The sequence below is a fragment of the Tenrec ecaudatus genome, chromosome 3 (genome assembly GCF_050624435.1).
Source record: "Tenrec ecaudatus isolate mTenEca1 chromosome 3, mTenEca1.hap1, whole genome shotgun sequence".
Taxonomy (NCBI): Eukaryota; Metazoa; Chordata; class Mammalia; order Afrosoricida; family Tenrecidae; genus Tenrec; species Tenrec ecaudatus.
In genome coordinates, this window is record NC_134532.1 from 131,093,595 (window position 1) to 131,109,426 (window position 15,832).

The window sequence follows — 15,832 nt, forward strand, 5'->3', positions numbered from 1 at the left end:
TTTCTGGAACTTCAATGCCATCGGTGAGTGATAGAAAAAAGAGATAAATAAGCTATGGACTCTATAAACCAGCAAGATGTTTCCACTTATACATACATATATATAGTGACATCGCCAAGGCAAGTCAACCTAATTCAATTAGCATGCTCAACCCTCATTCTAAAATGAAAATTAAAACGTACAAGCTATTACTGGTAAATAAAAATTAAAAATAAGTACATTATGATATAAAAATGAGTTATGCATTATGCATGAGAAACGCTTAGTCCTAAGCATCTTTATTCTAGGCAGAGACAGGCATGCGATGATTACCCATCCTGCTGGCCTAGAGTCTGCAGCTCCGTGGAGTGTAAATTGTGGTGGAGGAAAACATTCTTCCTGCTGTACATGTGTAAAGAGATGGGCCCTCTTGGTGGCTGGCCAAACCTGCCAATAAAGGTGGAATGCTGTCGGGCCACAGTAGATTGGTCCTTTGGTTTTTCTGAGAATGTGGAGAACCCTTCTGTCTTCGTCATTGGCTTAAGAGAATTCTGTGCACCTGTGGCCCTTATGTTCTGGGTGACATCTGAAGTTAGGGTATCATAGGTTTCCCTTGAATGCTTGATAACTTCCACTAATTCCTTGTCCTTCAAAAAATTGCTGAGGCACAGACTTGAGAGTTGATAGGTCTTGTTCTCATGGGCGCTTGTCGCATCAGCTGCAGAGCATCTAAAACGGTCCTCGGTGTGAGTATGCGTTGGCTTTCTGTCCCTTGTGCTGAGACACTGGCTCGCAATTCGATTTCGATAGATAGCCTGTGATAAGGGAGCAGAAAAGAAAACATGTGTTTAACGATGGATTCATTGCACGCATAGATGATTAAGTGATATTAGCACAAGGTTTACATTTGTATGCAAGCTCCTTCCATCCTCACAAAAATTTCAGAAAAAGACCAACAGAATTGTCTGTGATGTTATTTCCACTCAAATATGACTATGCAACATTGGTTATATAGGTAACTTATTATAAATGGGATTTTAAAAATTATTTTGTTTCCTAAGTTTGAATTCTGTGGATCAAGTTTTATCCTAAATACAATTTATTTTAGTATATGAATATGAAGCTATTACAGCTTGTTTTGATACTTTTAATAGGCTGTATTTCTCTAAGTATATGTCCAGGGAGATTTAGAATTATTAATATAATTATATGTATTACTAATGTGAAATCTTCCAACTTTCAGGAATTTAAAACACCAAAGTCATATTATTTACTTAAAGAGACCAACAGAGACTTAGAAAAAAATTTCAGCACTTAGTTCATGCAAGCTTTTGGATGCACTTTATTAATCAAATTAGTTTCATGAATAGCTTATATCTTTTTACTCCCAATAAGTTCATTCTCAAGTGAGAAAATGAAGACAGAGCGCAATGAATAATGCTGCGAAGGAAGCAATGGTGTAAGATGCGGCAAGCCTGGGCCAGATCCTCTCGGAGAGAACAGTGCCATGTTTTAGAAAAGCCATTGAGGTGTAATTGAGATTGTCTAGCTAATTGCTCTGCTGACAAAAAAAGGGGGGGAGGAGCAGATAATTATTGTACTTACAGAGAAGGAGAAAGAGAAAAAATGAGAAACAAAAGTCATGAAATTTGCAGAATGATATGGTGTAGGAGTCAGTGAATGTTTCTGAGCACTTGACATCCAATGATATATACTGTGAAAAATTTATTTCCTTTCCCATTCTTTCCTCAAATTCCATCTCACCAAACTTGATCACCACTTTGAGATCTAATTTTTTCATCCAGTAACATGGTATTGCTTAAACCACGGGACTTCCAGCAAGATGGCAGAGAAGGGAGACAAGCTACACAGATCCTCGACCACAAAGACATGAGAGAGACCTAGTGAAACAGCGGGTGATCCTCATGGACCACTAAGTTTTCGAGCAGTGGTTCTCAATGTGTGGGTCGTGACCCCTTTGGGCATTGAATGACCCTTTGACAGGGGTTGCTCAATTCATAACAGTAGCAAAATTATAGTTATGAAGTAGCAATGAAAATAATTTTATGGTTGGGGAGTCACCACAACATGAGGAACAGTATTACAGGCTTGTGGCACTAGGAAGGTTGAGAACCACTGCTTTAGAGGAAAATCAAGAGAAGTGGGCTGAACACTGACTCAGAGAAGACCCTGAACAAATGTCACCAGGCACTTAACAGATAGGTACGTTTCTGACTGGCCCCGCTCAGCAAGATCAGGTTGGCTTGCTCAGAACTAGCAAAAGCATCCATACTGGTTCTGATTCAAAAGGTAGGATCCCCCCTAGTAACAACAGAAAGGAACATCCCCACAGCTCACCCGCACACCAGCCAGTTACATCCCACCTGGGTCACAGGTGCCTCCTTGTGACTCTGCTCTTGGTGCACTGTCCCGTGTCTGGGGATTCATGAACTCTGTCTCAGCACAGCAGCAGACAGGCTCAGGCACAGTCTCAACCTTCTTGTACTATTTCCAGAAAACATGCCCAACTCCCAAATGACAGCTAGTCCCAAAGAAACCATGTAAGATGAAATTATCACCCTATCCGTCCCTCCTGGAGAGCTCCTGGGCTGGCACGGGTGCCAAAACATCCATGTACCTACCGAGCGAACCACATTTGCTCACCTCTCAGTTGTGCCGCGGTGCAAGGTTTCTCCATTCCTTGTTTCATTTCCTTCTTTTTCTTTTACATCCTTTTATCTGCTTTCTACTTTCTTCTTTTCCCTTTCTTTTTGGGTCTCTCTGTTTTCTTCTTCCTAGTTTTGCTTATTAAATAGTTCCTTCTTTTTCTCCCTTTTATTTTCTTCTCCTTGTTAGATTTAAATTGGTTTTCTTTTCTGATTTTATGTGCTTTTCTTGTTACCTTTTGATATTTTGAAAATTATTTTCATATTTATTTGTCCTAGTTGACAGCAGATAACAACCATGCCCACACAGCCCAGCCACACCGGTGCATAATATTTATGGAGGAAGAATAACGACCCACCCCAGTACAACTGATTCACTAGTGATAATCAAAATGCTACCCAAAGATGTCCTTTATTGTGATATATAAAACATAAACCACTTCACACACTGACATTTTCCATTAGATTCATTGGGAAATAGGTGGTGCATAGCTATCGTCTCATCAAAATATGATCTTCAATTAAATACACATATAACCACACCACCATGGTCAGAGACTGCTGGGAATTTCAATTCAGAAGAATAAACAAGACAGACTGGCTCAAACAAGTGACTAGTATACATAGGCAGAAGACCATTTTCAGGAATAAAGGCATGGGCATATTTGATAAGGAATTTAAAACAATCATGTGTAGATATTTTCAACAGATTAAGAGAAAAATAAAGAAAACTTCTGTTAGAGTTAGGGTTAAAAATAATAAATTAAATTTTAAAAGATTTCAAAAAAAGAAAGCTTCAGATGAAATCATGGAAAATAGAGTAGGAAAAAAAACTAGTAGAATCCAGGAAAATATTGCAGAACAAGCTGATAAAGTAAAATCACCAGGACATATCATAATCAAACTTTTTCAAAATCAAAGACAGGGACAGCAATCTAAGAGCACATCAAGGAATACATAAAGTTACCTACAGTGAATCAATAAGACTAAAATGCGATCTCTCAGCAAAAACAACGCAGGTAAGAAGGCAATGAGTGAGACCCCTTTGGGTTTCTAGGACTAAATCTTTACAGGAGCGACTGGTAGGTTCAAATGCCTGAATTGTGGACAGCAGCTTCCATGTGTAACCTGCTGCACAGCTGGAGAACGTTGATGGTAGCAAAAGGAGGTTGTAATACACCACATTGGATGGAGGACAGAACAACTAGAAAGAAACCCAACAAAGACACAGAAAAAAATAGCCAACAAAATCAAATAATTTGACCCCACCAACATATCGAGAGCATTCCATGCATCAATAACACTTTCCCAAATGGAATATTTTCTAAGATTAATTATATATTAAACAACATAGCAAGCCTCAGTAAAATTTAAAACATCACAATATTGTGAAGCATTATCTCAAATAGAAGTCCTGAAAAGTATAAAGAGCCAATAGATAGACCAAGGGAAAAATTAAATACATCAAAACTGATCAAGATCCTGCTTTAAAAGTGCTGGACAAATAAAAAGTAAATGAACTGAAGAATTCCTTGGATCAAATGAGAATACCAAAAAAGACCCCAAAAGTACTGAAGTCTTTTGAACATAGGAAAAGCAGTGTTCTGGTCAATTCATTGAATTCACACTTGTGAAAAGAAAAATTCAATCAGTATTTTAAATCAAACTCTCTAACAGGAAAAAGAGTAACAAAATAAGCCTACAGACAACAACAGAAAAGAAGTAAGAAAGAGGAAATACATGAAATGGAAAAATAATGGAGAGAATCAACAAGAACATAATTCTTTGAAAGGATGAACAAAACCAATAAACCACGTATAAATGTAACTAAGGAAAGGACTCAGAAGAGGCCATAGAGCAAGGGGTCACACTGCTGATGTCAGATTGGTCATGGCTCAAAGCACAGAATCACAGAAGGGTGTTTGCTGTGTTTCATCGACTACACAAAGGCCTTCGCCTGTCTGGGCTGTCATAAATGGTTGGTGGCTTTGAGAAGAATGGAAACTGCAGACACTTCATCATGCTCCTGAGGAACTGGTATATGGACAAAGAGGCAGCTGTGCTAAATGAGCAACCATAGGCAGGCAAGTTGAGTGTCAGGGTTGCATCCTCTCACCATAGTGTTCAATGTTTACGATGAGAAAACCATCTGGAAAGATGGACTATATGAAGAACGTGCCATCAGGACTGAAGGAAGGCTTATCAGCGACCTGTGCTGTGCAGATGACACAACCTTGCTAGCTGAAGAAAAGGAAGAATGGATGCATTCGCTGATCAAGATCAAAGACTGTAAACTTCAATAAGGATTACAACTTAAAGCAAAATCCTTACAACTGGACCATTAGGAAACAGCAGGACAAATGCAGTACAGATTAAAGTTTCTTCTTTCTTAGATCCATAATCACTGCTCATGGGAGCAGCAGTCAAGGGACCAAAATATAAGCTGCCTTGGGTAAATCTGCTGCACTCTTTAGAGAATTTAAAAGCAAGATACTCTGAGGACTAAGATGCAACTGACCTAAACCATCATATTCTCCATTGCATCATATGCATGTAGAAGTTGGACACTGAATAAAGAGAACTGTGGAAAACTGATGAATTTGAATTTTGGTGCTAGAGATGAATTTGAAAGTACCATTTTGTTAGACAGGGTTCTCTAGAGAGATAAAACCAGATTGCTGATATATATATATATATATATATATATATATATATATATATATATATATATATATATATATATATATATATATATATATCTCACAAGAAAGTTACTGTTAAATTATATACAGATAGATAGATATATAATACAAGAAATGAACAGTTAAATTATAAAGCAGTACACATGGCTCAGTACAACTCACTCCCATAAGAGAGTTGTGAGATGCTGGCAGTCCTTCAAGTCTTGAGGGCCGTCAGGTAGTCCTCTGTAGAGAGAGCTAGGCTAACCCAACACAGGCAGCAAATAGCAAGGCAGGTCACCAACCCTCAGCCAGCTCACCAACAGTCAGTCCCCAGCTCTAGATATATACATTCCAATTCTCTGTCAAGGTAAGTCTTAAAGGGACCTCAAATTACAACGACACAGTTCACATTTAGGTGTCCCACAGGTAGTGTAGCTTGCAAATTGAGGCACAGAACTAGCTAGCCAGCTGCACACTGGTCCGATGATCAAAGAGCAAGAGACATGAAAGGCAAGGCTCACGAAGCCATTTATCTCTCCATCCTTCAGTTAATCCCACATGTGTTTGTCGGCCAGGCTGGCACAATAAACTACCTATCTCAACCAGGGACTGCTCAAAGAACAAAACTATCTCTCTTGGAAGAAGCAAGGCCAGAAGAGAGCATGGTAAGACTTCGTCTTGCATACTTTGACATGTTGCTAGGAGACCAGTCCCTGGAGAGGAGCACTTTGTTAGGTAAAGCAGAAGGGAGATGAAAGAGAGTAGTGTCCTATGTGAGCTGGCTGGACAGAGGGGCTGCACCGATGGTCTCGGGCATTGCGACAATGTGAGAGGGGCACAGGACTCGTGCATCTGTTGCGCATGGAATCGCCATGGGTAGAAGCTAACTCAATGGCAACTAACCACAGGAAACGATAGGAAAAGATTCAAATAGCATGAAGAAGATATGCAATTGGCCATATCACAATGGAACCAACAGAAATCAAGGGGATAATAACAATCTTATCAAGAGCTTGACAAATTTTTATATATGCACTACATATATAAACAGCTGAAAAGAAAATCTGAACAGACCCAAAACAAAAGATTGATAGATCAATTATTTTTAAAAATCCAGCCTTAGGTAACTTTTATGGTGAATTCCACAAAATATTCAGGGAACAGCTGCCACCAATTTTATTCATACTATTCAGAGTATGAAAATGTGGAGTATGCCTGAATTCATTTTATGAAGTAAGCATAACTACAACTATGGAGAGAAATCACTACCAAAGAATATCATCTACCTATTGTCTTCATGAACATAGATTCAAAAATGTCCAACCAAATCTTAGCCAATGATATCAATATATCAAAAAATAATACATTGTGACTATTTAGAATTGGTAAGGATGGATCAACATTAGAAAACCAAACACCATAATCTATCAAAGGAATTTTAAAAGGTAAATGAACATTATCATGTACGCTGACACAGAAAAGCAAGTTGACATATCTCTGCACCCATTTCTGCGAAAAACGCTGAACAAAATGGGAATCAAAGGAAGATCTGTCAACCTAATCAGGGCATATATACAAACCATAGGTGAACATGTAACATGACTCTCAATTGAGAGAAACTGCAAAGAGTCCTCTTGCTAATGGGAACAAGACAAAAATGACCTTTACACCACTGTTAGTCACTGTAGTGTTGGAGATCAAACTCCCTATTGTTGAGTCATGTTTGACTGATAGGGACTCTATAAAACAGAACAGAACTGCATTGTGGCTTTCAAAGGCTGTCATGTGTAAGAAGTAAAAAGGCTCATTTTTCTTCCATGGAGTGGCTCATGGATTCTCACTGCTGACCAGGAGGTTAGCAGTGAACACAGAACCCACTCCAGCCCCAGGAGTGCAGATGGAAGTCTTAGCCAGAGCGAAAAGCTAAGAAAGGGTAATTAAAGACACCCAAAGAGGGTAAATGGAGCTTTAGTGGTGTCGTTGTTATGCATTGGATGTTAACTGCAAGGCCATTGGTTTGAAACCCCCAGCTTCTCTTTGGGACAAAGAAGAGGTATTCTGCTCTTGTAAAGAGTGCCAGTATCAGAAACCCACAGGGGCAGTTCTGCTTGGTCTTATAGGGTAGGTCTGCATTAGCATCAACTGCATTGGAGAGAGTTTATTTTTGCCATTAAAAATAATTTTTAAAATTTCATTTAATATAATTTAAATATTTTAATAACTTTTAAATATAAATTAAGTTTTAATTTTTTAAGTTGGTTCAACTTTTTAGTTGAAGATTATATTATCTCATACATAGAAAACTCAGACTCAGCATGAAAATTGTTGGACTTATTGAAAAATTGAGCAAAGTTACTGGTCCAAGATCAACAACAACAACAAAATCAATTGGATTCATTGATACTAACAAAAAGAGCTCTGAGAAGAAAATTAGTAGAACAATACTATATAAAATTGTCATCTGAAAGATGAAACACTAACCAGAGAAACAAAAGACCTGCCCAGAAAACTACAAAACATTATCACAGGAAACCAATAAGGAAATCAAACAAGATTAACAAATGGAATATATTATACTAAAGGAGAGGCAGACTTAGTCTCCAGATTTCAGTACCTTTTTAAAAGTCATTGAAAGCCAGTCACCAACATTTTATGGGAAAGAGAAACCCTACATAAACAAATTCCAGCGATCAAAGAAGAAGACTATAGGGGACCACTCACTTTCAAGTTCAAAACCTGTTGCACAGTCAGGGTACTGAGAGCAGCAATGGAAGTAGTACCCGTTTGGATCTACCCATCGATGGAACGTAATACAGAACACAGAAGCAACTCTAGACAGCTACAGACTGCTGCTCTTTGACAAAGGGCCCAAATCTTTGGAACGGGGAACAAACTGTTTCCTTAAAAAATGATGCTTGAGAATTGGATATTTTTCAGGCTCTCTTCCTTTGGACAAAGTGTTTTCAAATTGTGTTATTTTGCTATCCCTGCCTTTCCTGCCTTTATTGTTGTGATATTCGCAGTGCCCTGCCAACCTAGAGTTCAGCATTTGCTTGAAGTGGTTGACCTCTTTCTCCCCTTACTCTTGCCTAAATTTGTTCTAGGACCCTGGAAGGCCTAGCAGGCTACGCAATGGGTGCTAACCACAGGGTAGCTGCTCCCAGCTACCAGTGGATAGGCAAGAGAATGGGAGGTTTCTACACTCAGTCTCACAGTAAACACAGTTTCTGAAATCCATAGGAGGCTCCACTGTGTCCTATCGGTTTGACAGGAGTCAAAATGCACTCAGTAGTAGTGAGTAAAGCGATTTGTGGTGGTCCCAGCCATGCTGATGACCTGGTGTAGCAATAAAGCACGGCTAGACTCATGGTGTCTGCTTTAGGAACATTCTTAGCTTTAAAATATATGTAACTATTTTTACTCAATTTTGTTTAAGGAACTTGTTATGTTTATTTTTCTGCCGTGATCATTTTCTCGCCTTCTAGATGATGTAAATCTTTAGGAATAAGAGCTTTTATTTACTTCCCGTCTCTTTCGACATTTTAAATACATGTGCAATTGATACATTAGTTGCCAACAGACCCTTCGGTCAATAGTATGCTCTATACACTGATTCAAGCAGTGGAAAAACGATGGTGATTGCTTGTGTGAGTGTGTGAGAAAATTTTGTTTGGGATGAAAGACACTTTAATAAATCCCCAGTGATAATGGCCAGGGGCAATGTCTTTTTTTATTTCTATTTTTTTTTAAACATTTTATTAGGGGCTCATACAACACTTATCACAATCCATACATAGACATACATCAATTGTATAAAGCACATCTGTACATATTTTGCCCTAATCATTTTCTTTTTTTTTTTTCTTCTTTTACATTTTATTAGGGACTCCAACAACTCTTACCACAATCCATACATATACATACATCAATTGTACAAAGCACACCCATACACTCCCTGTCCCAATCACTCTCAAGGCATTTGCTCTTCACCTAAGCCCCTTGCATCAGGTCCTCCTTTTTTTCCCCCCCTCCCTCCCTTTTCCCCCCTCCCTCATATGCCCTTGGTAATTTATACCTCGTTATTTTGTCATATCTTGCCCTATTCGGGGTCTCCCTTCCCCCCTTCTCTGCTGTCCCTCTCCCAGGGAGGAGGTCACATGTGGCTCCTTGTAATCAGTTCCCCCTTTCCAACCCACTCACCCTCCACTCTCCCAGCATCGTCCCTCACTCCCTTGGTCCTGGAGGTATCATCCACCCTGGATTCCCTGTATCTCCAACCCTCCTATGTACCAGTGTACAGCCTCTGTCCTATCCAGCCCTGCAAGGTAGAATTCCATGATAGGATCGCTGAAGACAAATGGGTGCATAAGCAAATGTGGTGAAGAAAGCTGATGGTGCCCGGCTATCAAAAGAGATAGTGTCTGGGGTCTTAAAGGCTTGAAGGTGAACAAGCGGCCATCTCGCTCAGAAACAAATAAGCCCACATGGAAGAAGCACACCGGCCAGTGCGATCACGAGGTGCCCAAGGGACCAGGTATAAGGCATCATGCAAAAAAAAAAAAAAGATATAGGTGTGTGTATGTATGTGTATTTATGTGTATATGTATATATGTATGTGTATATATATATTATATTAAATGAAGGGGGAAGTGCAGAGTGGAGACCCAAGGCCCAAGTGTCAGCCAATGGAGATCCCCTCATAGAGGGGCTTAGGAGAGGAGATGGGTTAATTAGGGTGTGAGGTAGTATCGATGAAGAACACAGCTTTCCCCCAGATCCTGGATGCTTCCTCCCCCCAACTACCATGATCCGAATTCTACCTTTATTTCTATTTTTACAGTCATTATATAAGAAAGTAGAGAAAATGGGAGGAGATTTAATTTCCATAACTTTACTTATTACATTTGAGGGGGAAATTCATTTTCTTTGTATGATAATTTCAACCCTCCTGGGATATAATATTAAATTCCATATATAGTTTTACTAAAGGCATGTTAAAAGGATCAAAGAAGCCAACTCATAGGCAATCTCAGTGTGTCTTTTCTAGTACATTATCTCTTGCCTATAAAGTATATGCTTAGCTACCTCATAAATTAAGAAAATGAAGAATGTTAGCACAATTATAAAATAAATATACATGCTTAAATAACCCATTCCTGTTTGGATGAATTTGGTTTGGAAAGTTTCTTCTCCTTCTCTTCCTTTACCTTTTTCTCCTTTCCCTCCTCCTTTTCCTCCCCCTCCCTTTTTTCCTCCCCCTCCTCCCCCTCCTCCCCCTCCTCCTCCTCCTCCTCCTCCTCCTCCTCCTCCTCCCCAGTGTTTTTTGTGGTTAAAGTTCTCTGTAATGTTCACTACCAAGACCAAGGCTTACACTGTAGATTAGAGTCTGCACAAAGCGACAGTGGATGGCATGAATTTTGGGTCAAGAACTAGAGATTTATTTATGAATTTGTTATTACAACTGCATTACATCATGGGAAAAAGTACTGCTCATAAAAAAACCTGCCTCTGATTTCAAGCAGACTAAATGCAAACATCCATAAACAATTAGAGTGTGGCATATACAAAGTATGAATATGGCCAAATTAGGAGTTGTCAAAAATGAAATGGAGCATATACAGGCTGAGACCTAGGCATTAATGAGTTGACAGGGATAGGTTCTGGACATTTTGAGTTGCACAATAATATGGCTTACAGTATATGGTATGAAGACAAATTCAACAGGAATAGCATTGCATTTAATGTCAAAAATTCAAGATATATCTTGAAGTACAATGATATCTGTGATAGGATAATATGTATATAATTAACAGGAAGATGAGTTAATACAACTATTATTCAAATCATCCACCAAAATTAAAACTAGTGATGAAGAAAATAAAGCACTTTACCAACACCTGTAGTCTAAAATTGATCAAACAGATGATCAAGATGCATTGATAATTATTGGTGATTGGAAGATGATAACTCCCTCCCGGTCAAATTTGTTTGTTCTAACAATCCATGATACTTTCAATGTTCTGCAGCAACGTGTAGTTCAACGCTATCCTCCTCTAGTCTTCTTCATTCAATGTCCAACTTCCACATGTATATGAGGTGACTGAAATGAGCATGGCATGGGTCATGCCCATTGTAGTCTTCAGAATGACAGCTTTACTCTTTAAAAATTTAAGGAGGTTTTGTGTCACACATTTAACCAACATAATGTACCTTTTTTGGGGGCGGGGGCTTCTTCCAGGAATGTTTATTGGGAATCCAAGTAAAATGAAATGTTTGACAACTTACATCTTTTTTCTTCTATTATGTATTTGTCTATTTGTCCAGTTGTGAGATTTTTAATTTTTTACATTGAGCTGTGGTGTTTGATCTTCATCAGCAAATACTCCAAATTATTTTCACTTTCAGCAATCAAGGTTATGTTATCTGTTTATCACAGATTAGTGACATGTTAGTGAACTTTCTAAAACCCTAACGCAGCGCTCTTTTTTATATAGTCCAGCTCCTTGGATTATTTGCTCAGCATATAGATGGGATACAATCGTGCAGCTACATAACTGTGATACACACATTCACCGACTTTAAGCCACGTGGCATCCCACTATTGGCTGCGCATGTTCTGGATGAACAAAATGAAGTGCTGTGGAAATAGAATTCTTCACAAGGTTCTTCTCTAGTTTGTATGTAGCCTGACCCTAAAGTACTTTCAAAATCATAAAGCCCAAATATCATTCTGTTAGTCTCTGCTTCCACACAAGATCTCTCTGTTGCCAGCAACGATATCCTTGGCTTCACATCCTCCTCTGAATTTGGCTTGGATTTATCACAGCTTCTTATTGATATATTACAACAACAGTTTTTAAATTATACCCAACAAAATTTACTGGCATATTACTTTAAATATATTATTGATACATGCCACACCCCTTCGCATCACTTTTCTCTGGAATGGGTCCATATGTGGGTCAGTTCTTGTTTATGGTCCAGGTAGTTGTCATCCATATTTCTTGACCAGTGAGTGCTTCCTGTTGTGCATAAGTTCCTAGACACATTTCAATTTTATTTCATCAATTACTAAAACCTTCTTTGTCAAAAATGTTTCAATATAGCTTTATCTTTATCTGTCAGTATTGATCTTGAAATGGTTGAATATCAGCCAATTATTTTGGGTACAGTGTCTCTGTATATGGTTCTATATTTTTAGGTGATTCTTGCTTTATTCACATTTTTGCCTAGAGAACCTCTGGCATAGAGCACTCAGAGAAGCTTTGGGCAGCTAGCCACAAGGTCAGTGGTTTGTACCTACCAGTCACTCCTCAGAAGAACGATGACCCGGTAAAGCCTCAAAAGTTTGGCTCAAGTCAATGCAGTGGCTTGTACATAGAATCCTTTGATACTGAAACTCAAGACTTGAATTTGCTTTTGTTAATTTCTTGCAGTTTGATTTATATGGAGTGATTTATATGGAGTGTCTTTCTAATTCCAGGACTTTGCTTATTTAATTACAATACTTTAATTTTTCTTTCCAAGCTGTCCTATAATATTTTCTATTCGGCTGTTTACTTCATAATTTCTTCTATTCACTTTGGTTAATTAATGTTCAAGAGCACATGTCGCAGACTCTTCTGATATCCACTTTCCTCATGAACGATATTTTTATATTGTCCTATAATGCATCAGGTCTTCATGCATTCGTTTGCAATGCCTTTGATCTGTTCTGGAAATGCACTCTAAAATGCATATGGAATATACTGAGGATTTTATTATGGATCTGTTTTAGTTTTCTACTGATTAAACCAAAACATTATTGTGAACAATTGATGATGTCTTCCAAAGATGGACTTTCGCCCTTGTTCTGACTAATGATATCTAGGTTTCCATGTTGTTTACCACAGATGATTTTAATATGATTCCTTTTTAAAGCATTCAGCATTTACTCTTTACTTTGTTTAAAACAAACAGTATTTGCAGAGAAAAAAATCATTAGTCTTGGAAAATGTATCATTCAATCTACAGCTTAATTTTTGTCACCAAAGCCAAAATTTCCCAATTACTGAGCCTTCCTGTATATTTTTCCAAAATTTGCCATTAAATCACCCATAATTATCAACACATCTTTACTACATATTTGATCAATTTAACATTTAAATGTTATTTTTTACCACTCGTTTTCATGCCTGCTGTGTAAATTTGAAGAATAGTTGTATTAATATGCATTGTTGTAAAGTGTTCCTGTTGATAATGAATGTGACGGCATTTCTCTTGAATTTTAATTCCCATCTGTGTAAGTCTGGGTATTTTAGAAAGCAGATCCACGGAAACTCATATGTATAAGAGACATTTTTATATACAGATATACAGGGTAAGTGCACATCAAGAAAACATCCCAACCCAGTGCTGCGCAAGCCCACAAGTCCAACTTTAATCCATAGATCCACCACCAATCCACAAAGTCCTCCTCCCTCTCACAAAACAGACACAATGATGCCGACTGCAGGAGGAAAGCCGAGTCAGTGAACATGTAAGCATCTCAGCGCTAGCAGGGGTCTCCACACGGCTGCTCCAGTACCCAGACCTGCATCAGGGTAGGTCCATGTGGCTTCTGCTCAGGGATATCTGGCAGGAAGTCAGCCTTGCCAGCTGAAGCAGGGAACAGCTAAGGCAGCTGCACCCTGCTCCGATCACCAGAAAGCAAGAGACCCGAGAACCAGAAAGGCAAGGCTCACGGAGCCATTTATCTCTCTGCCCTTCATTGAACTCCACATGTGTTTATCAGCCAGGTTGAGATAATAAACTTCACCTATCTCACCATCAGAATAAATCATATGATTGTTGGACACAGCATGACCAAGATCCATGTATTTTGCTCCCAATACTGAGGCTATTGACCTTCATGCATTGCATTGCATTTCTTATGAGTTCTAATTTGCCTAGACACATACTTACATTCTACAGTCTCCTTTTTTTTCTTCCTTCCAGTTATTTCTTCTTATATTGTACATTCCTATCAGCAAATGAAGTCCCCAAAGCTTTGCTCCATCCACATTGTTAAGGACAACTCTACTTTGAAAAGAAAGCTTTTCCCCAGTAGCATTTTGAGTGCCTTCTGATCTGGGGAGACCTTTTCCTGGAGTCTCTTGAACTTTGGACAGACTACGAAAAGAGATCAATCCCTGAAAAATAACATTATTGTAGGTAAAGCGTAACAGCAAAAGAGGGGAAGACACTTAAGCAGATAGACTGACACAGTGGCTCTAACAAGGGATTCAAAGATAACAGTGAGCAGGAAGAAGACTCAGGGCTACACAGTCTTTTCCCTTGTATGGGAGTCACCATACAATGTAATTATCTAGATAGAACCTAACATCAACAGCATATCAGACAATGGCCCACTGCGACTCATAAGATTTTGACTCTATCTAATTAATTAATTAATATCCAGAATTGAACCCCCGGTTTGTTTGTTTTACTAGTCTCTTTTTAGTCAGAAGGTCTATGGAAACCTGGTCAACAGAGGTAACCTGCCTGGAATTTGAAATTCTGGGGGCTTAGCTTCCAGCATCACAGCAACGTGGAAAGCCAGGCCAACACAAAAAACTGAAAGATCAGACTTTGCTAAATAAAATTAGTCATATGAAAAGTCTTTGAATGAATAAGGATCTGTGCTAGCATTATTGCTCACTAAATGAGATATTTAAATGTATCAATGAACCATAAATGTAAATAAACTTTATTATTACCTTTATTTACATTGTATATATTAGTAATTACCAAAATTTTATTCCCAGTATCAATAAACTCAGTAAAAGCTTGTTGTTGTTGGGTCTAGCAGGTCAGTTCCAGTCTATAGCGACACTATGCACAGCAGAACAAAACACTGCCTGGACCCCAGCCCTTCTCATGTGTGTTGCTATGGCTACGCCCATGGTTTCCATCCACTGTGCCAGTCCACCTTGTTGAGGACATTCCCCTTTTTTGCTGCCTCTGTGCTCTACCGAGCAGGAAGGCCTTCTCCATTGACAGGCCTCTCCTGACAATATTTCCAAGGTATCAAAAATGAAGTCTTGCCATCCTAGCGTCTAAGGAGCACCTAGTCTGTACTTTTTACAAAAAGGATCAGTTTATCCTTTCAGCTGGTCAAGGTACTTTCAATATTCTTCTCCAGCACCAAAATTCAAATGTTTTATATTTCCAATCTTCTTTTTCTTCAAAAATGAATTAATATACAAAGTAAGAGTAACCTTTTAACCAGTTTTACATAATAGTCTGCATTGAAGTTGTTTTTTACCATCACATTCTCTCTATTCATGAAAAAGCAAAGAAAGAAAGAAAGACATTGTTGAGATGGAAAGCCTTCTATAAGGATCACTTCACTAGTCGATTTTCTGTAACATACTTTACAAATTCAAGTAGGTTAAAGAAGGATACAATAAGCAATATAATATCTTTTCCCCATAAAAGCATACACTTTCAAAGAACCTCTCTTTTACTTTTAGAGAAACGGTT

The 15,832-nt window shown here is 38.5% G+C and overlaps 1 protein-coding gene across 1 annotated transcript in view; it reads right to left on the reverse strand.

Annotated features, from left to right (window-relative positions):
- Nucleotides 1-308: 308 nt before the first annotated feature.
- The window catches only part of CCSER1 (coiled-coil serine rich protein 1), a 1,235,863-nt gene continuing 1,220,339 nt past the window's right edge, over nucleotides 309-15,832 (reverse strand). The window contains exon 10 of the mRNA XM_075544883.1: nucleotides 309-794. Within this exon, the coding sequence (XP_075400998.1) occupies nucleotides 309-794 (486 nt within the window). The remainder of the gene's footprint in view (nucleotides 795-15,832) is intronic.